This window comes from Oncorhynchus nerka, linkage group LG26 (assembly GCF_034236695.1).
Source record: "Oncorhynchus nerka isolate Pitt River linkage group LG26, Oner_Uvic_2.0, whole genome shotgun sequence".
In the NCBI taxonomy this organism is placed as follows: Eukaryota; Metazoa; Chordata; class Actinopteri; order Salmoniformes; family Salmonidae; genus Oncorhynchus; species Oncorhynchus nerka.
In genome coordinates, this window is record NC_088421.1 from 46,266,338 (window position 1) to 46,289,076 (window position 22,739).

General features: G+C 44.2%; 2 protein-coding genes across 2 annotated transcripts; one reads left to right on the top strand and one right to left on the bottom strand.

The window, feature by feature from the left end:
• Positions 1-7,985: 7,985 nt before the first annotated feature.
• On the bottom strand, positions 7,986-12,353 carry LOC115127396 (toll-like receptor 13). Its single transcript, XM_029657012.2, is given in 2 exon segments — positions 7,986-10,877; positions 10,880-12,353. Coding segments are annotated over 2 exon segments (2,856 nt in total). The 5' UTR covers positions 11,996-12,353; the 3' UTR covers positions 7,986-9,137.
• An 8,852-nt stretch (positions 12,354-21,205) lies between these two features.
• Positions 21,206-22,733, top strand: LOC135564783 (toll-like receptor 3). The gene has a single exon (XM_065010838.1). It carries the CDS (start codon positions 21,246-21,248, stop codon positions 22,716-22,718), a length of 1,473 nt encoding a protein of 490 aa, XP_064866910.1. The 5' UTR covers positions 21,206-21,245; the 3' UTR covers positions 22,719-22,733.
• The last annotated feature ends 6 nt before the right edge of the window (positions 22,734-22,739 follow it).

Genomic DNA, 22,739 nt, shown 5'->3' on the forward strand with positions numbered 1-22,739 from the left:
ATCCCATACCACCATGCATCCCATACCACCATACCACCCTGCATCCCATACCACCATACCACCATGCATCCCATACCACCATGCATCCCATACCACCATGCATCCCATACCACCATGCATCCCATACCCCATACCACCCTGCATCCCATACCACCATGCATCCCATACCACCATGCATCCCATACCACCATGCATCCCATACCACCATGCATCCCATACCACCATGCATCCCATACCACCATGCCCCATACCACCATGCATCCCATACCACCATGCATCCCATACCACCATGCATCCCATACCACCATGCATCCCATACCACCCTGCATCCCATACCACCCTGCATCCCATACCACCCTGCATACCACCATACCACCATACCACCATGCATCCCATACCACCATGCATCCCATACCACCATGCATCCCATACCACCATGCATCCCATACCACCATGCATCCCATACCACCATACCACCATGCATCCCATACCACCATGCATCCCATACCACCATGCATCCCATACCACCATGCATATACCACCATACCACCATGCATCCCATACCACCATGCATCCCATACCACCATGCATCCCATACCCCACTACATCCCATACCACCATGCATCCCATACCCCACTACATCCCATACCACCATGCATCCCATACCCCACTACATCCCATACCACCCTGCATCCCATACCACCATGCATCCCATACCACCATGCATCCCATACCACCCTGCATCACATACCACCCTGCATCCCATACCACCCTGCATCCCATCATGGCCACTTAATCGTACCAAGCTTCCAATTGGCACATTCCTCTCCCTGGTAACTATTCCCCAGGTCGTTGCTGTAAACGAGAATGTGTTCTCAGTCAACGTACCTGGTAAAATAAAGGTAAATAAATTGAAAAGCTTAGGCCTCAAGCAGCCAAATTCTTCAGACCTCAGGCAAGGTTACCTCCGGTGAAAACCTGACCATCAGCTGGAGGCATGATGCTTCTCTTTGGCTAGTACTGAGAAGGGTGTAGTCTCCAACATATACCATGATAATGGAGGTTAAACAGCCATATCAGGCTTACTCTGTGGTCTACTGTAGTCAGAGCATTGATAGCCTGGACAAGCTGCTGAAAGCTGGCCTCAGTTAGAGACAGTTATCTGTTCTGCACGTGTCAGATCTAAGAACTTATAGAATAGAGAATATGGAGGCATTCTGGAATATAACAATAAAATGAGTAATTCTAATGCAGGGACATATAGCTTTTTATTTAAAAAGAGAAACACAATCCAGTTTCCAACATTTTGGCTGTATGCCTTTATCAAAAGCATAAACAATGATGAAATAACAATAAAACTAGGTTTCCTCCAACTCACAAAATGACTTCATTGTCCAGAAAGGGGGATTCATAATATTCCTAACAACCTACCCCACACCCATGAGTTAAACAATATATCAAATACATGTGTGGTGAACTATATACAGGCTACAATCAAGCAACACCTTTAGTTAAACAACTAGCAACACATTTAGTTAAACTGGCAAGACATTTAGTAAAACAACTAGCAACACATTTAGTTAAACAACTAGCAACACATTTAGTTAAACAACTAGCAACACATTTAGTTAAACAACTAGCAACACTGTAACGATTTTCTTTAGGTGAAGTAGAGGCGGACCAAAATGCAGAGTGGTTGTTATTCATTGTACTTTAATAAAGAAACTGTACACGAATAAACTAACAAAACAACAAACGTGTGAAAACCTAAAACAGTCCTATCTGGTGCAAAACACAGAGACAGGAACAATCACCCACAAACACACAGTGAAACCCAGGCTACCTAAATATGGTTCCCAATCAGTGACAATGACTAACACCTGCCTCTGATTGAGAACCATATCAGGCCAGACATAGAAATAGACAAACAAGACATCCAACATAGAATGCCCACTCAGATCACACCCTGACCAACCAAAACATAGAAACATACAAAGCAAACTATGGTCAGGGTGTGACAGTACCCCCCCAAGGTGCGGACTCTGGCCGCAAAACCTGAACCTATTGGGGAGGGTCTGGGTGGGCATCTGTCCGCGGTGGCGGCTCTGGTGCTGGACGTGGCCCCCACTTCACCGTAGTCTTAGTCCCCCACCTTGTCCGCTTCCGTGGCATCCTAGCCACGGCGACCCTACTTAATGACACTGGACTGAGGGGCTGCTCGGGACAGAGGGGCAGCTCGGGACAGAGGGGCAGCTGCTCGGGACAGCGCCTCTGGGCTGAGGGGCTCTGGCGCCTCTGGGCTGAAGGGCTCAGCCATTGGTCATTAATGTATTGTCATTAATAACTGGTTCATCATCTTTGGTCATGTATTGTCATTAATAACTGGTTCATGGTCATTGGTCATTAATGTATTGTCATTAATAACTGGTTCATGGTCATTGGTTATTCATGTATTCTCATTAATAACTGGTTCATCATCTTTGGTCATGTATTGTCATTAATAACTGGTTCATGGTCATTGGTCATTAATGTATTGTCATTAATAACTGGTTCATCATCTTTGGTCATGTATTGTCATTAATAACTGGTTCATGGTCATTGGTCATTCATGTATTGTCATTAATAACTGGTTCATCATCTTTGGTCATGTATTGTCATTAATAACTGGTTCATGGTCATTGGTTATTCATGTATTGTCATTAATAACTGGTTCATCATCTTTGGTCTTTAATGTATTGTCATTAATAACTGGTTCATGGTCATTGGTCATTAATGTATTGTCATTAATAACTGGTTCATGGTCATTGGTCATTAATGTATTGTCATTAATAACAGATTAATGGTCTTTGGTCATGTATTGTCATTAATAACTGGTTCATGGTCATTGGTCATTAATGTATTGTCATTAATAACTGGTTCATCATCTTTGGTCATTAATGTATTGTCTAACTGGTTCATGGTCATTGGTCATTAATGTATTGTCATTAATAACTGGTTCATGGTCATTGGTCATTAATATATTGTCATTAATAACTGGTTCATGGTCATTGGTCATTAATATATTGTCATTAATAACTGGTTCATGGTCATTGGTCATGTATTGTCATTAATAACTGGTTCATGGTCATTGGTCATTAATGTATTGTCATTAATAACTGGTTCATGGTCATTGGTCATTAATGTATTGTCATTAATAACTGGTTCATGGTCATTGGTCATTAATATATTGTCATTAATAACTGGTTCATCATCTTTACATTTACATTACATTTACATTTAAGTCATTTAGCAGACGCTCTTATCCAGAGCGACTTACAAATTGGTGCTTTCACCTTATGACATCCAGTGGAACAGCCACTTTACAATAGTGCATCTAGGTCTTTTAAGGGGGGTGAGAAGGATTACTTTATCCTATCCTAGGTATTCCTTAAAGAGGTGGGGTTTCAGGTGTCACCGGAAGGTGGTGATTGACTCCGCTGTCCTGGCGTCGTGAGGGAGTTTGTTCCACCATTGGGGGGCCAGAGCAGCGAACAGTTTTGACTGGGCTGAGCGGGAACTGTACTTCCTCAGTGGTAGGGAGGCGAGCAGGCCAGAGGTGGATGAACGCAGTGCCCTTGTTTGGGTGTAGGGCCTGATCAGAGCCTGGAGGTACTGAGGTGCCGTTCCCCTCACAGCTCCGTAGGCAAGCACCATGGTCTTGTAGCGGATGCGAGCTTCAACTGGAAGCCAGTGGAGAGAGCGGAGGAGCGGGGTGACATGAGAGAACTTGGGAAGGTTGAACACCAGACGGGCTGCGGCGTTCTGGATGAGTTGTAGGGTTTAATGGCACAGGCAGGGAGCCCAGCCAACAGCGAGTTGCAGTAATCCAGACGGGAGATGACAAGTGCCTGGATTAGGACCTGCGCCGCTTCCTGTGTGAGGCAGGGTCGTACTCTGCGGATGTTGTAGAGCATGAACCTACAGGAACGGGCCACCGCCTTGATGTTATTTGAGAACGACAGGGTGTTGTCCAGGATCACGCCAAGGTTCTTAGCGCTCTGGGACGAGGACACAATGGAGTTGTCAACCGTGATGGCGAGATCATGGAACGGGCAGTCCTTCCCCGGAGGAAAAGCAGCTCCGTCTTGCCGAGGTTCAGCTTGAGGTGATGATCCGTCATCCACACTGATATGTCTGCCAGACATGCAGAGATGCGATTCGCCACCTGGTCGTCAGAAGGGGGAAAGGAGAAGATTAATTGTGTGTCGTCTGCATAGCAATGATAGGAGAGACCATGTGAGGTTATGACAGAGCCAAGTGACTTGGTGTATAGCGAGAATAGGAGAGGGCCTAGAACAGAGCCCTGGGGGACACCAGTGGTGAGAGCACGTGGTGAGGAGACGGATTCTCGCCACGCCACCTGGTAGGAGCGACCTGTCAGGTAGGACGCAATCCAAGCGTGGGCCGCGCCGGAGATGCCCAACTCGGAGAGGGTGGAGAGGAGGATCTGATGGTTCACAGTATCGAAGGCAGCCGATAGGTCTAGAAGGATGAGAGCAGAGGAGAGAGAGTTAGCTTTAGCAGTGCGGAGCGCCTCCGTGATACAGAGAAGAGCAGTCTCAGTTGAATGACTAGTCTTGAAACCTGACTGATTTGGATCAAGAAGGTCATTCTGAGAGAGATAGCGGGAGAGCTGGCCAAGGACGGCACGTTCAAGAGTTTTGGAGAGAAAAGAAAGAAGGGATACTGGTCTGTAGTTGTTGACATCGGAGGGATCGAGTGTAGGTTTTTTCAGAAGGGGTGCAACTCTCGCTCTCTTGAAGACGGGAGGGACGTAGCCAGCGGTCAGGGATGAGTTGATGAGCGAGGTGAGGTAAGGGAGAAGGTCACCGGAGATGGTCTGGAGAAGAGAGGAGGGGATAGGGTCAAGCGGGCAGGTTGTTGGGCGGCCGGCCGTCACAAGACGCGAGATGTCATCTGGAGAGAGAGGGAGAAAGAGGTCAGAGCACAGGGTAGGGCAGTGTTAGCAGAACCAGCGGTGTCGTTTGACTTAGCAACGAGGATCGGATGTCGTCGACCTTCTTTTCAAAATGGTTGACGAAGTCATCTGCAGAGAGGGAGGAGGGGGGAGGGGGAGGAGGATTCAAGAGGGAGGAGAAGGTGGCAAAGAGCTTCCTAGGGTTAGAGGCAGATGCTTGGAATTTAGAGTGGTAGAAAGTGGCTTTAGCAGCAGAGACAGAGGAGGAAAATGTAGAGAGGAGGGAGTGAAAGGATGCCAGGTCCGCAGGGAGGCGAGTTTTCCTCATTTCCGCTCGGCTGCCCGGAGCCCTGTTCTGTGAGCTCGCAATGAGTCGTCGAGCCACGGAGCGGGAGGGGAGGACCGAGCCGGCCTGGAGGATAGGGGACATAGAGAGTCAAAGGATGCAGAAAGGGAGGAGAGGAGGGTTGAGGAGGCAAAATCAGGAGATAGGTTGGAGAAGGTTTGAGCAGAGGGAAGAGATGATAGGATGGAAGAGGAGAGAGTAGCGGGGAGAGAGAGCGAAGGTTGGGACGGCGCGATACCATCCAAGTAGGGGCAGTGTGGGAAGTGTTGGATGAGAGCGAGAGGGAAAAGGATACAAGGTAGTGGTCGGAGACTTGGAGGGGAGTTGCAATGAGGTTAGTGGAGGAACAGCATCTAGTAAAGATGAGGTCGAGCGTATTGCCTGCCTTGTGAGTAGGGGGGAAGGTGAGAGGGTGAGGTCAAAAGAGGAGAGGAGTGGAAAGAAGGAGGCAGAGAGGAATGAGTCAAAGGTAGACGTGGGGAGGTTAAAGTCGCCCAGAACTGTGAGAGGTGAGCCGTCCTCAGGAAAGGAGCTTATCAAGGCATCAAGCTCATTGATGAACTCTCCGAGGGAACCTGGAGGGCGATAAATGATAAGGATGTTAAGCTTGAAAGGGCTGGTAACTGTGACAGCATGGAATTCAAAGGAGGCGATAGACAGATGGGTAAGGGGAGAAAGAGAGAATGACCACTTGGGAGAGATGAGGATCCCGGTGCCACCACCCCGCTGACCAGAAGCTCGGGTGTGCGAGAGCACGTGGGCGGACGAAGAGAGAGCAGTAGGAGTAGCGGTGTTGTCTGTGGTGATCCATGTTTCCGTCAGAGCCAAGAAGTCGAGGGACTGGAGGGAGGCATAGGCTGAGATGAACTCTGCCTTGTTGGCCGCAGATCGGCAGTTCCAGAGGCTACCGGAGACCTGGAACTCCACGTGGGTCGTGCGCGCTGGGACCACCAGATTAGGTGGCCGCGGCCACGCGGTGTGGAGCGTTTGTATGGTCTGTGCAGAGAGGAGAGAACAGGGATAGACAGACACATAGTTGACAGGCTAGAGAAGAGGCTACGCTAATGCAGAGGAGATTGGAATGACAAGTGGACTACACGTCTCGATTGTTCAGAAAGTTAAGCTTACGTAGCAAGAATCTAATTGACTAAAATGATTAAAATGATACAGTACTGCTGGGGTAGGCTAGCTGCGTTGTTGACACTACCCTAATCAAGTCGTACCGTTGAGTGTGAAGTTTCTACAATGCTGCTTTTCGGGAGCTAGCTGGCTAGCTAGCAGTGTTGGTTACGTTACGTTGCGTTAGGAGAACGACAATAGCTGGCTAGCTAACCTAGAAAATCGCTCTAGACTACACAATTATCTTTGAAACAAAGACGGCTATGTAGCTAGCTACGATCAAACAAATCACACCGTTGGGACTGTAATGAAATGAAATGAAAATGTGATACTACCTGTGGAGCGAAGCGGAATGCGACCGGAATGGGAAAGTTCTATTCAGTAGATGTTGGCTGGCTATTGGCTAGCTAGGAGTGTCTCCTACGTTAAGGACGACAAAATAGCTGGCTAGCTAACCTCGGTGAATTAAGATAATCACTCTAAGACTACACACTCTAAACTACACAATTATCTTGGATACGAAGACAGCAAAGACAACTATGTAGCTAGCTAATACTACACTAATCAAGTCGTTCAGTTGAGTGTGATAGTTACTACAGTGCTACGGTAGCCGGTGAACGTATGCTAGCTGGCTAGCTGCTAGGCAGATAGGAGGACGACGAAATACGATAATAACGCAATTATCACTCTAAGACTCCACACTCTAAACTACACAATTATCTTGGATACGAAGACAGCAAAGACAACTATGTAGCTAGCTAACACTACACTAATCAAGTCGTTCAGTTGAGTGTGATAGTTACTACAGTGCTACGGTAGACGGTGAACGTGTTGGGCAGATAGGAGACGACGAAATACGATAATTACGCAATTATCTTTGATACAACGACGACTATGTAGCTAGCTAAGAAGAAATTGCTAAGATTAGACAAATCAGACCGTTGTCCTATAATGAAATGTAATGAAATGTAATGAAAAAGTTATACAACCTGCAGACCGAAGCGCGGATGCGACCGGCTCGCTCCAACCCTTTGGTCATGTATTGTCATTAATAACAGATTCATGGTCATTGGTCATTAATATATTGTCATTAATAACTGGTTCATGGTCATTGGTCATTAATATATTGTCATTATTAACTGGTTCATGGTCATTGGTCATTAATGTATTGTCATTAATAACTGGTTCATGGTCATTGGTCATTCATGTATTGTCATTAATAACTGGTTCATGGTCATTGGTCATTAATGTATTGTCATTAATAACTGGTTCATGGTCATTGGTCATTAATGTATTGTCATTAATAACATGGTCATTATTAATGGTCATTGGTCATGGTCATTGATCATATTGACATTAATAACTGGTTCATGGTCATTGGTCATTAATGTATTGTCATTAATAACTGGTTCATGGTCATTGGTCATTAATGTATTGTCATTAATAACTGGTACATGGTCATTGGTCATTAATGTATTGTCATTAATAACTGGTTCATGGTCATTGGTCATTAATGTATGTAACGGCGTTCGTCTGTTGAAAGAAGAGAGTCGGACCGAAATGCAGCGTGTAGGTTACTCATGTGCTTTAATAAAGGAAATAGCGATACATGAAATAACTGTGAGATACAAAACAACAGACGGAACGTGAAACTATACAGCCTATCTGGTGAATACACAAAGACAGGTACAATCACCCACGAAATAAAACGCGAACTCAAGCTACCTAAATACGGTTCCCAATCAGAGACAAAGAGAAGCACCTGACTCTCATTGAGAACCGCCTCAGGCAGCCAAACCTATACCACACCCCTAATCAGCCGCAATCCCAAATAATACAAACCCCAATACGAAACACAACATATATACCCATGTCACACCCTGGCCTACCCAAACTATTAACAAAACACAAAATACAATGACCAAGGCGTGACAATGTATTGTCATTAATAACTGGTTCATGGTCATTGGTCATTAATGTATTGTCATTAATAACTGGTACATGGTCATTGGTCATTAATGTATTGTCATTAATAACTGGTACATGGTCATTGGTCATTAATGTATTGTCATTAATAACTGCTTCATGGTCATTGGTCAGTAATGTATTGTCATTAATAACTGGTTTATGGTCATTGGTCATTAACGTATTGTCATTAATAACTGGTTTATGGTCATTGGTCATTAATGTATTGTCATTAATAACTGGTTCATGGTCATTGGTCATTCATGTATTGTCATTAATAACTGGGTCATGGTCATTGGTCATTAATGTATTGTTATTCACAGCAGTAAAGTGGTTGTTATCTGTAGTAAAACAGAAACAGAGCTAAATCCCTTTTTCAGTTCCTCTTAGCAACACATTTACAAACAAAGACTTGGGTTAGCGATTAGGTGTTGAAAAATACGAACAGAACCTGTTCAAACTTGGGGAAGTAAAAAAAATGCATTGGATGTTTTTCTAAGAAGTTGAAACAGGATTATTTCAGAAGAATCATAAAAAGTACACTACAGGTAGAATATTTAAAAGGACTTCACCAGAATTGTCAAAACAAATCCCAAATAGTGGTTGACATTTGTACGGAGTACTTTAAACGACAAATGCCATACCTCAACATATGTGTCAACATTACATCTGCACTAGCACAATGTCCCACATTAACCTCTGGTGACACATTTCAGTCCAGAATGTCTTACAGTACATCAACCTCTGACATCACGTTTCAGACAGAGGTTTCAGTTTAGCCCACAGTCTGTCCCAGAATGCCTGGTGCTGATTAGGGTCCTGGGGCCAGTCCAGATAAGTCCTGGTTTTCAGCAGGCGAGCCAGCCTGTGGTGGGCAGACAGCCGGCGAGGGGGGATCTTCTCTAGGAAGACCAGGAGGAGGATGTCCCTTTGCTCCACCTGCAGCCTGTAGGTGGCCAGCTTCATCTCCAGGGAGCACCAGTTACTGAGCAGGTAGTTGCGGCTGACTAGGCAGAGGGTGTGGCGGCTCCGGTAGAGGCTGTCTGTGATGTTCTCCACAATGTCCTTCCCCAGCTGGAAGTCCCTGCTGTGCAGACAGAGGCGCAGGAAAGGAGGACCCCTCTGCTCCAGATTGGGAAGCAGCTCCTTCAATACCCAGCGCTCGTCCTTCCCGCTATAGGAGACAAACACATCGTAGTGGTAGCGCCCCCTGGTGTTGGACCGCATGTCCTCCGACAGCCAGCCAAGGGTGATGTTATGGACGAACACCACCAGCATGAAGAACAGGACTCCCAGGCCAGTCGCAGCAAAGAGCACAAAGCCAACCTCCTCTGTTGTGCAGTTGGCTTCTGTGTACCTGACAAAATTAGGTGTGTCTATTCCATTGTCCGACAAGCATATCAAGTCCTCCAAAGCATACATAACGGGACTAGTATACGGAGTAAGCATGATCACTTCAACCTGCCTGTACCCCTTGGCCCATGTAATGAGCCAAGCATTGTCACAACTGCAAAACATCTGTAAATTATTAAACGTCAAATACTTAAGACTAGAGAGGGGTTCAGTAAAGCTGTAGAATACATTATAAATGTTCTCTATATGCAAATACAACGTTTTCAAAGATTTCAAGTCTTTAGTTAAACTCCCCTCTAAAGAATAAATCCTGCAGTGGTACATTTCCACAACCTCCAGTTTGGTCAAGTTGTGAAAAATGATGTCGGCAGAACGCTGTATTAAAAGATCCACCTGTCGTAGAGTCAGTTTCCTCAGGTGAATCAGCTGATTAATTGATGATAAATCAACCCTTTTCGCTGAAAGCTTCGATCTGTAGTCAAATGTCTCCACAGACGTGAAGTACTTTCCCATGAATTCAGATCCACAAAGGAATTCTTCAGCATCAGCATGAAGATGGGTTACAGACTGAAAGAAAGGTCTGTCACAGTCCTGAAATGACACCGTCTGGCCTTTGAGCTGGAGACTCAGGTTCTGTTTAGATGTGATGTTACTGCCGATAGTCAACTGCATTGGCCTCATAGCTGAACTAATGTACAGATGAGTCAGTTGACTCAGAATTCCTCCAAATATAAGTGTCAGATTCAGCTTGATCACAGGTTCTGTTAGTGGATTGTTCACTTGCCCGAGAAACACTTGTCTAAGAGACATGAGGTGTGTGAAAGACATCGCCTCAATGTTGTGAATAAGTGGATTGTTCCTGAGGTCTAACCATGTCAAACTATGTAAACCATAAAATGTGTTTGCATTTATCTGTGTTATGTTATTACTTGTAATGTCCAAGGACTCCAGATTTGTCAATCCCAGGAAAGCAAAGTCTTCAATGTTTGAAATGAAATTCTGTGTCAAGTCCAGATACTGCAGCTTAACAAGACAGATCAATTGTTTTGCAAAAAGTATTTGTACATTGATTAACAAAGTGAGTTTTGTTAACCAGGTGATTGGTTGTTTTTGGAAGGAGCAAATCTCAGGGTTTTTAAATCTCTCAGGAAATCTATGTCTAATTTGTTAAGTTTTTTGAGACTGGAAAGAAAATTCCATTCCAAATGGGTAGTAGGATGGAAAGACAAAGGTACACTTAAATACATATATTCTAGCCCAGTGCACAATTCAACACTGGACATAGAGAGGCTGCTTGTATTGGCATTGTTTACGAATATTTTCTTGATTGAAAGCAAAAACACAACATTACAGATACTTTCAATATCAATGACATTGATCCCATAGCAACTGAAGTCCTGTATCTGCTGAATCCCAGACAGGGGAAGGTGCAGTAGGACTTCCTGGCTGAAAACCCCTGTTAACCTTGTGAGGTTCTGGAGCCAAGCCAGTGAACCTTCCTCTATATGTGTTATTTCAACAAATGAGAAGTCAGAGAATGCTAGATTGTTAAAAACAGGTTTCATGCTTTCGTTGGTGTTTAAAATGGAGCAGTTTGATTGGTTTATCGATTGTATCTCTGGTGCTACTATTTTTAGCTCTATAAGTGACTTTATATTCATTATTCTGCATAGTATATCTGACAAATCATATACACAGGGTTCACTAATGATTAATCTTTGTAACTGAGGGATGCCATGGAAAACATCTGGGGCCATTGCTGTTAACCTGTAACCCTGTATGGTCAAATCACATAACTTAACTAGATCTATGAATGTATGGGGCCCAATATGACAATCACAGCACCCAGAGCCTGTTCCCCATTTATCTATCAAGTACATATGTTGTAGATTTAGAAGGTGACTGTTCCCAGTTGGAAGAATTTGAGTAAAACAGCCATCAATGTACAGGTACTCCAGATCCTGAAACTGAGAGAAAAAGCCCAGAGACATGGATCTATTTTCACCATGTGTCATATATATGCAGAGGGTATTGATATTAGGGGGAAGTCCAAGTAGATCCTCCTCGATGGCTGTGACATCTTGACAGGCAGCAGTGTAACGTTCTGCATGATGAGGTATGTGGCTGCAGATCCAGGTGGGAAAGTGTTCCAAGTCTTCACTACTGTCATAAATCTGGCATTTAGGATGCATCCATCCACTAGAACTCTGAATCCACAGGAACAGGACGGCAGGGTGGGAAAACATAGATCTCATCTCTTCCAACGTCAGTCAAATCTACTGAGATAATTGTCAGAATAGTTTGGTTCCGGTGGATATCTGTAGAACGTTGGTTTGATACAGTAAAACCCTTATGAACACTGTAAACAGTATGGAGTCTCTCGTCTTCTGGTTTGATACAGTAAAACCCTTATGAACACTGTAAACAGTATGGAGTCTCTCGTCTTCTGGTTTGATACAGTAAAACCCTTATGAACACTGTAAACAGTATGGAGTCTCTCGTCTTCTGGTTTGATACAGTAAAACCCTTATGAACACTGTAAACAGTATGGAGTCTCTCGTCTTCTTGTTGTTTGTCAGATGGGTTCCTCCTTGGTAACTAACAGCAGTTCATACCTTTGGTTGTTCCAATGTTCCTCCCTTTCACCCTGCAGTTGAATTGTATCTCAAGGTAACAGGAGTAAATATTTAATGGTTAGTTTGGTTCCAAAAGTAAAGAAACAATAAAATGTCCCACAGACAATGAAGAAATGAATGCAGAGCTGCAACGTGTTCTCTGACCGACACAGTTGATGTCTGAATGTGTCCGAGGAGCAGCATCCTGTTTGTACAGCACAGTCACACAGGATGTTAAACAGCTTGTGAAAGTCTATTTTGACCTGTTTTACCTCTCTCTCTTTCAGTTCCTGAAAACAAAAATAATGTCTAGAAAAATGACAATTGACACGAAGGACCTGTTGGGACGGGATTGATTACAGAAGACTCAAATGTCTGTAGATTGTAATGAAAAATGAATTGGATTGGATGTCAACCAAGACCTCAGAAAAAAACTGTAGTCCTCCACAAGTCTGGTTCAACCTTGGGAGCAATTCCCAAACACCTGAAGGTGCCATGTTCATCTGTACAAACAATAGTACTGTCACAATCATCGTCAAGGAAATGGACGGACCAAGGTGCAGTGTGGTGAGCGTAAATTTTTCTTTATTTTAAAGAATGTTGCCAACAAAACAGTAAACTACAAAACGAACATGAAGCTCCGTAAGGCAATACATGCATTCAACGAAGACAACAACCCACAAACGAGAAAAGGAAAAAAGGCTGCCTCAGTATGATTCCCACTCAGACACAACGATAGACAGCTGTCCATGATTGAGAATCATACCTGGTCAAAAACAAAGAACCAGAAAGCATAGACTTTCCGAGTCACACCCTGACCAAACAAACAGAGAATAAAAGCATCTCTACGGTGAGGGCTTGACAGTACCCCCCCCCCCCCCCCCCCCACACACACACACACACTTTTGGGTCCGGGTGGGCATCTATCTTGGTGACGGCTCTGGTAAAGGACGCAGACCCCACTCCACCTCTGGCTCCCCCCACTTTTGTGGCGCATCTGGTGCGGGGACCCTCGTCGCCTACCCCGGACTGGGGACCCTCTCCGCAGGCCCCGGACTGAGGACCCTCGCTGCAGGCCCCGGACTGGGGACCCTCTCCACAGTCCCCGGACTGAGAACCCTCGCTGCAGGCCCCGGACTGGGGACCCTCTCCGCAGGCCCCAGACTGGGGACCCTCTCCGCAGGCCCCGGACTGGGGACCCTCGCTGCCCTAGGAGCAGGCACAGGACTCACCAGGCTGGGGAGACATACTGGAGGCCTGGTCTGTGGAGCAGGCACAGGTCGAACCAGGCTGTGGGGGAGCACTGGAGATCTGGTGCTTAAAGCTGTCACCGCTCGTCCTGGCTGAATGCCCACTTTGACCCGGCACGTGCGGAGCGCAGGCACAGGACGCACTGGGCTGTGATTGCGCACCGGAGACACAGTGATCAGAGCCGGCGGAAGATACCCTGGGCCGAAGACGCGCACCGGGGACCAGGAGCGCTGTGCTGGCACAATCCGTCCTGGCTGGATGCCCACTCTAGCACGACACATGCGGAGAGCTGGCTCCGGACCGTGAGCACGGGGAGTGAGCTCCGCCAACCTCCCCGTGTGCCTCCCCCCAAAAATAATATTTTGGAGTGGCCTTTGGAGTGGCCTCCCAGTCTTCCTTGCCAGCCGTGACCCTGTGTAACGCTGGGCCCCTTTACTAGCTGCCTCCGCCTTCCTCGCTGCTTCCACCTGCTTCCACGGCAGGCGATCCTTTCCAGCCAGGATCTCCTCCCACGTCCAGGATCCCTTTCCTTCCAGAATGTCTTCCCATGTCCACTCTGTCTGCTCCTCCTGGCCACGCTGCTTGGTCCGTTTGAGGTGGGTTGTTTTGTCACAATCGTCTTCAAGGAAATGACCGGACCAAGGTGCAGGTTAGTGAGCGTACATTTTTCTTTATTTTAAAGAATGTTGCCAACAAAACAATAAACAACAAAACGAACGTGAAGCTCCATAAGGAATCATACCCGGCCCAAAAAAAAGAACCAGAAAGCATAGACTTTCCCAACCGAGTCACACCCTGACCAAACAAACATAGAGAATAAAAGGATCTCTACGGTCAGGGCGTGACAAGTATGAGAGTATAAACAACATGGGACCACGCAGCCATCATATGGCTCAGGAAGTAGATGCATTCTGTCTCCTAGAGATGAATGTACTTTGGTGAGAAGAGTGCAAATCAATCCCAGAACAACTGCAAAGGACCTTGTGAAGATGCTGGAAGAAACAGGTACAAAAGTATCTATATCCACAGTAAAATGAGCCTTATCTCAACATATCATGAAAGGCCGCTCAGCAAGGAAAAAGCCACTGCTCAAAAACTCCCATAAAAAACAGACTACAGTTTGCAACTGCACACATGGACGAAGATCGTACTTTTTGGAGAAATGTCCTCTGGTCTGATGAAACAAAAATAGAACTGTTTGACCATAATGACCATCGTCATGTTTGGAGGAAAAAGGGCTTGCAAGCCGAAGAACACCACCCCTACTGTGAAGCACCGGGGTGGCAGCATCATGATGTGCGGGTGCTTTGCTGCAGGAGGGACTGGTGCACTTCACAAAATAGATGACTTCATGAGGTAGGAAAATTATGTGGAGATATTGAAGCAACATCTCAAGACATCAGTCATGAAGTTAAAGCTTGGTCGTAAATGGGCTTCCAAACAGACAATGACCCCAAGCATACTTCCAAAGTTGTGGCAAAATGGCTTAAGGACAACAAAGTCAAGGTATTGGAGTGGCCATCACAAAGCCTTGACCTCAACCCTATAGAAAATGCGTGGGCAGAACTGAAAAAGCGTGTGCGAGCAAGGAGGCCTACAAACCCAACTAAGTTACACCAGCTCCGACAGGAGGAATGGGCCAACACTCACCCAACTTATTGTGGGATGCTTGTGGAAGGCTACCCAAAACATTTGACCCAAGTGAAACCATTTAAAGGCAATGCTACCAAATACTAATTGAGTGAATGTAAACTTCTGACCCACTGGGAATGTGATGATAGAAATAAAACTGAAATAAATCATTCTCTCTACTATTATTCTGACATTTCACATTCTTAAAATAAAGTTGTTATCCTAACTGACCTAAAACAGGGAATTATTACTGGGATTAAATCGTAGGAATTGTGAAAACTGAGTTGAAATGTATTTGCCTAAGGTGTTTGTAAACTTCCGACTTCAAATGTACATGCAAAGATTTGTGTTAGCGATTAGGTGTTGAGAAATACAAAAAGGATCTGATAAAACATGTGTAGGCTTTTTTCTAAGTAAGTTCAATATTATTCATTCTAAATAAGATGTCATTTAAAGATGTAATCTATGTCATTTAAATATGATTATTTATAAGTAATTTAAATAGGATTATTTCTTTGTAACTTAAATCGGAATATTTCTAAGTAGTTGAAAAATGATTATTTCTAAGTAATTTCAAATGAATCAGAAAAAAATACACTCCCTATAAAGCACTTAAAAGGACTTTATCAGATTTGTCAAAACAAATCTCAAATACTAGTAGACATTTTGAACGACAAATTCAATACCGCAACATATGTGACCGAACTGCTTGATTCGGTCTTATGTAACAAGTTATGCTAAAAAAGGGACCAGGGATATATCGCATTTAACTTAAAAACAGAAACAGAAGCCAGTTTCCATATTTCGGTTGGATGCCTTGGTCAAGAGCATAAACAATTACCAAATCAAATCAAACTTTATTTGTCACATACAAGTGTAGACCTTACGGTGAAATGCTTACTTACAAGCCCTTAACCAACAGTATAGACCTTACGGTGAAATGCTTTACTTACTACAAGCCCTTAACCAACTGTGTAGACCTTACCGTGAAATGCTTTACTTACAAGCCCTTAACCAACCGTGTAGACTTGACAGTGAAATGCTTACTTACAAGCCCTTAACCAACCGTGTAGACTTGACAGTGAAATGCTTACTTACAAGCCCTTAACCAACCGTGTAGACTTGACAGTGAAATGCTTACTTACAAGCCCTTAACCAACAGTGTAGACCTTACAGTGAAATGCTTTACTGACAAGCCCTTAACCAACAGTGTAGACTTGACAGTGAAATGCTTACTTACAAGCCCTTAACCAACAGTGTAGACTTGACAGTGAAATGCTTACTTACAAGCCCTTAACCAACAGTGTAGACTTGACAGTGAAATGCTTACTTACAAGCCCGTAACCAACAGTGTAGACCTTACAGTGAAATGCTTTACTGACAAGCCCTTAACCAACAGTGTAGACCTTACAGTGAAATGCTTTTACTTACAAGCCCTTAACCAACAGTGTAGACCTTACAGTGAAATGCTGATTTACAAGCCCTTAACCAACAGTGTAGACCTTACCGTGAAATGTTTTACTTACAAGCCCTTAACCAACAGTGTAGACCTCACAGTGAAATGCTTACTGACAAGCCCTTAACCAACAGTGTAGACTTTACCGTGAAATGCTTTACTTACAAGCCCTTAACCAACAGTGTAGACCTTACAGTGAAATGCTTACTTACAAGCCCGTAACCAACAGTGTAGACCATACAGTGAAATGCTTACTTACAAGCCCTTAACCAACAGTGTAGACTTGACAGTGAAATGCTTACTTACAAGCCCGTAACCAACAGTGTAGACCTTACAGTGAAATGCTTTACTGATAAGCCCTTAACCAACAGTGTAGACCTTACAGTGAAATGCTTTGAAATGCTTTTTACAAGCCCTTAACCAACAGTGTAGACCAACAGTGAAATAGACCTTACAGTGAAATGCTTTTACTTACAAGCCCTTAACCAACAGTGTAGACCTTACCGTGAAATGTTTTACTTACAAGCCCTTAACCAACAGTGTAGACCTCACAGTGAAATGCTTACTGACAAGCCCTTAACCAACAGTGTAGACTTTACCGTGAAATGCTTTACTTACAAGCCCTTAACCAACAGTGTAGACCTTACAGTGAAATGCTTACTTACAAGCCCGTAACCAACAGTGTAGACCATACAGTGAAATGCTTACTTACAAGCCCTTAACCAACAGTGTAGACTTGACAGTGAAATGCTTACTTACAAGCCCGTAACCAACAGTGTAGACCTTACAGTGAAATGCTTTACTGATAAGCCCTTAACCAACAGTGTAGACCTTACCGTGAAATGCTTTTACTTACAAGCCCTTAACCAACAGTGTAGACCTTACAGTGAAATGCTGATTTACAAGCCCTTAACCAACAGTGTAGACCTTACCGTGAAATGTTTTACTTACAAGCCCTTAACCAACAGTGTAGACCTCACAGTGAAATGCTTACTGACAAGCCCTTAACCAACAGTGTAGACCTTACAGTGAAATGCTTACTTACAAGCCCTTAACCAACAGTGCAGTTCAAGAAGAGTTAAGAAAATATTTACCAAATAAACAAACTGTAGTCTCTTACAATTTTATGGGCTTTCCTCTATTATATAGGTCCTGCATTGCAGGAAGCTTGGCCGAAGTGATGTACTGGGCCATACGCACTACCCTCTGTAGCGCCTTACGTTCAGATGCCAAGCAGTTGCCATATCAGGCGGTGATACAACCGGTCATGATGCTTTCGATGGTGCGGCTGTAGAACTAAAATTGGGGACCTATGCAAAATCTTTTCAGTCTCCAGAAGGGGAATAGGTATTATCGTGCCCTCTTCACGACTGTCTTGGTGTATTTGGACCATGATAGTTTGTTTGCAATGTGGACACCAAGGAACTTGAAACTCTCGACCCGCTCCACTACAGCCCAGTTGATTTTAATGGGGGCCTTTTCCTGTAGTCCACGATCAGCTCCTTGTCTTGCTCACATTTAGGGAGAGGTTGTTTTCCTGGCACCACACTGCCAGTTATCTTACCTCCTCCCTCTAGGCTGTCTCGTTGTTGGTGATCAGGCCTACCACTGTTGTGTCATTAGTAAACTTAATGATTGTGTTGGAGTCATGTTTTCCACGCAGTCGTGGGTGAACAGGGAATACAGGAGGGGACTAAGTACACACCCCTGAGGGCCCCGGTGTTGATGATCAGCATGGCAGATGTGTTGTTGCCTACCCTTACCACTTGGGGAGGGCCCGTCAGGAAGTCCAGGATCCAGTTGCAGAGGGAGGTGTTTAGTCCCAGGGTCCTTAGCTTAGTGATGACCATCGTGGGCGCTATTGTGTTGAACACTAAGCTGTAGTCAATGAACAGCATTTTCACATATGTGTTCCTTTTGTCCCGGTGGGAAAGGGCCGTGTGGAGTGCGATTGAGATTGCGTCATCTGTGGATCTGTTTGGGCGGTATGCTAATTTAATTGGGTCTAAGGTATCCGGGAGGATGCTGTTGATGTGAGCCATGACCTGCCTTTAAAAGCACTTCATGGCTACTGACGTGAGTGCTATGGGGCGGTAATCATTTCGGCAGGTTTCCTTCACTTCCATGGGCACCAGGGACTATGATGGTGTGACGACCCTCCCACTCTGTCTGCCGTATTCTCTCTCTGTTATTCTCTTATTAGGATGCTGGTGGGCGGAGTTGGGAGGGCCGTCAGCTACATGGGAAACACCTGGGCCCGGTGTCTCCCAGGATAAATACACCACTTCCCCATTCATGGAGGAGACTCTCCATGCAGACACCTTTATGGATTTTGTTGTGTTTCTTGGTGGTTTTTGGGTTGTTTGCGACAGCATCTTTCAACACCCTGCATTATCACATTCATGCATGCAAAACACTCACTTACACTACAGATTACTGATTACACACACCATTGTATATTTGCCTTAGTTGCTTTAGTTAATAAATATATATTTTGTTACGCCTTATCTCCACGTTGTCTCCCTTTTGTTACGGGCTTTGAGCCGGTTCGTGACAGTGGTCTGCTTGAAACATTACAGACTCAGTCAGGGGAGAGGTTGAAAATGTCAGTGAAGACGCTTGCCAGTTGGTCCACACATGCTTTGAGAACACGTCCTGGTAATCCATCTGCCCCAGCGGCTTTGTGAATGTTGACCTGTTTAAAGGTCTTGCTCACATTGGCTACCGAGAGCGTTATCACAGTCATCCAAAACAGCTGGTGCTCTTGTGGATGCTTCAGTGCTGCTTTCCACGATGCATTTAGCTCATCTGGTAGGTTCCCTGGGCTCACTGGCTTTCCCTTTGTTGTCCGTAATAGTTTTCAAGCCCTGCCACATCCGACGAGCATCTTTTCTTGTTTGTTCGGCTGAGGACAGCGAGATTTCTTATAGGCGTCCGGATTAGTGTCCCGCTCCTTGAAAGCAGCAGCTCTAGCCTTTAGCTCGGTGCGGATGTTGCCTGTAATCCATGGTTTCTGGTTTGGATATGTACGTACGGTCACAGTGGGGACGACATTGTCGATGCACTTATTGATGAAGCCGATGACTGAGGTGTTATACTATTCAATGCCATAGGATGAATCCCGGAACATGTTCCAGTTTTTGCTAACAAAACAGTCCTGAAGCGTAGCATATATGGCCATATATGCCAAATGGAGGGCAGGGGAGAGCTTAGTACTCATCTCTGTGTGTGTGGAGTAGAAGTGGTACTTGAAATGTTTTCCCCTTGTTGCACATTTGACATGCTGGTAAAGATTTGTTAAAACTGATTTAAGTTTGCCTGCATTTTTAAATTTTATTTTACCTTTATTTAACTAGGCAAGAGTAATAATGTCATTATAGAGGCATGTCACAGGGCTCTGAAGAGGACTACAGCCCCAGAGTAATAATGTCATTATAGAGGCATGTCACAGGGCTCTGAAGAGGACTACAGCCCCAGAGTAATAATGTCATTATAGAGGCATGTCACAGGGCTCTGAAGAGGACTACAGCCCCAGAGTAATAATGTCATTATAGAGGCATGTCACAGGGCATTGAAGAGGACTACAGCCCCAGAGTAATAATGTCATTATAGAGGCATGTCACAGGGCTCTGAAGAGGACTACAGCCCCAGAGTTATAATGTCATTATAGAGGCATGTCACAGGGCATTGAAGAGGACTACAGCCCCAGAGTAATAATATTAATAATAATAATAATAATGTCAACAGCACAACGTCATTAAAGAAGTTACCCACTTCCTCTTTTGATATTTACATCTACATTAGAATTCATTAATAATAAAGAAGTTCTGTAATCCAATTCATTTTTCATTACAATCTACAGACATTTGAGTCTAATCAGTCTTCTGAAATCTATCCCATCCCAACAGGTCCTTCGTGTCAATTGTCATTTTTCTAGACAGTATTTTTGTTTTCAGGAACTGAAAGAAAGAGATGTAAAAACAGGTCAAAATAGACTTTCACAAGCTGTTTAACATCCTGTGTGACTGTGCTGTACAAACAGGATGCTGCTCCTCGGACACATTCAGACATCAACTGTGTCGGTCAGAGAACACGTTGCAGCTCTGCATTCATTTCTTCATTGTCTGTGGGACATTTTATTGTTTCTTTACTTTTGGAACCAAACTAACCATTAAATATTTCCTCCGGTTACCTTGAGATAAAATTCAACTTGAGGGTGAAAGGGAAGAACATTGGAACAACCAAAAGGTATGAACTGCTGTTAGTTACCAAGGAGGAACCCATCTGACAAACAACAAGAAGACGAGAGACTCCATACTGTTTACAGTGTTCATAAGGGTTTTACTGTATCAAACCAGAAGACGAGAGACTCCATACTGTTTACAGTGTTCATAAGGGTTTTACTGTATCAAACCAACGTTCTACAGAGATCCACCGAACCAAACTATTCTGACAATTATCTCAGTAGATTTGACTGACGTTGGAGGAGATGAGATCTATGTTTTCCACCCTGCCGTCCTGTTCCTGTGGATTCAGAGTTCTAGTGGATGGATGCATCCTAAATGCCAGATTTATGACAGTAGTGAAGACTTGGAACACTTTCCCACCTGGATCTGCAGCCACATACCTCATCATGCAGAACGTTACACTGCTGCCTGTCAAGATGTCACAGCCATCGAGGAGGATCTACTTGGACTTCCCCCTAATATCAATACCCTCTGCATATATATGACACATGGTGAAAATAGATCCATGTCTCTGGGCTTTTTCTCTCAGTTTCAGGATCTGGAGTACCTGTACATTAAGGGCTGTTTTACTCAAATCCTTCCATCTGGGAATAGTCACCTTCCAAATCTGCAACATATGTACTTAAGTAATTGGGGAATGGACTCAGATTGCTGTGATTGTCATATTGGGCCCCATACATTCAGAGATCTCGTCAAGCTGAGTCATTTGACTCTTTGGAGTTATAGACTACCAGCAATGTCCCCGGAAGTTTTCCATGGCATTCCTCAGTTACAAAGTCTCATCATTAGGGAACCCTATTTAGAGGATTTGTCAGAGATAGCATGTAGAATTATGAATATTAAGTCACTTGTTAGGTTATATGTAGACGCAACAAACATACAATCGTTAAACATTTCGAACTGCTCCGTCTTAAACACCAACGAAAGCATGACACCTCTTTTTAACAAGCTAGCAAGGGTTGACTTATCATTTGGTGAAATAACATATATAGAGGAAGGTTCACTGGCTTGGCTCCAGAACCTCACAAGGTTAACAGGGGCTTTCAGCCAGGAAGTCCTACTGCACCTTCCCCTGTCTGGGATAAAACAAATCCAGGTCTTCAGTTGCTATGGGATCAATGTCATTGATATTGAAAGTATCTGTAATGTTGTGTTTTTGCTTTCAATCAAGAAATTATTTGTAAACAATGCCAATACAAGCAGCCTCTCCATGTCCAGTGTTGAATTGTGCACTGGGCTAGAATATATGTATTTAAGTGTACCTTTGTCTTTCCATCCTACTACCCATTTGGAATGGAATTTTATTTCCAGTCTCAAAAACCTTAATCAATTAAAAATAGTCGGCCTGGAAGATAACAGACTTGATATTTGCTCCTTCCAAAAACAACCAATAACATGGTTAACAAAATTCACTTTAGGGTTGAAAAATCTAATGCCTTTTGCTAAACAATTTATCTGTCTTGTTAAGCTGCAGTATCTGGATATAAAACAGAATTTAATTTCAAACATTGAAGACTTTGCTTTCCTGGGATTAACGAATCTGGAGTCCTTAGACATTACAAGTAATAACATAACACAGATAAATGCAAACACATTTTATGGTTTACATAGTTTGACATGGTTAGACCTCAGGAACAATCCACTTATTCACAACATTGAGGCGATGTCTTTCACACACCTCATGTCTCTTAGACAAGTGTTTCTCGGGCAAGTGAACAATCCACTAACAGAACCTGTGATCAAGCTGAATCTGACACTTATATTTGAGGAATTCTGAGTCAACTGACTCATCTGTACA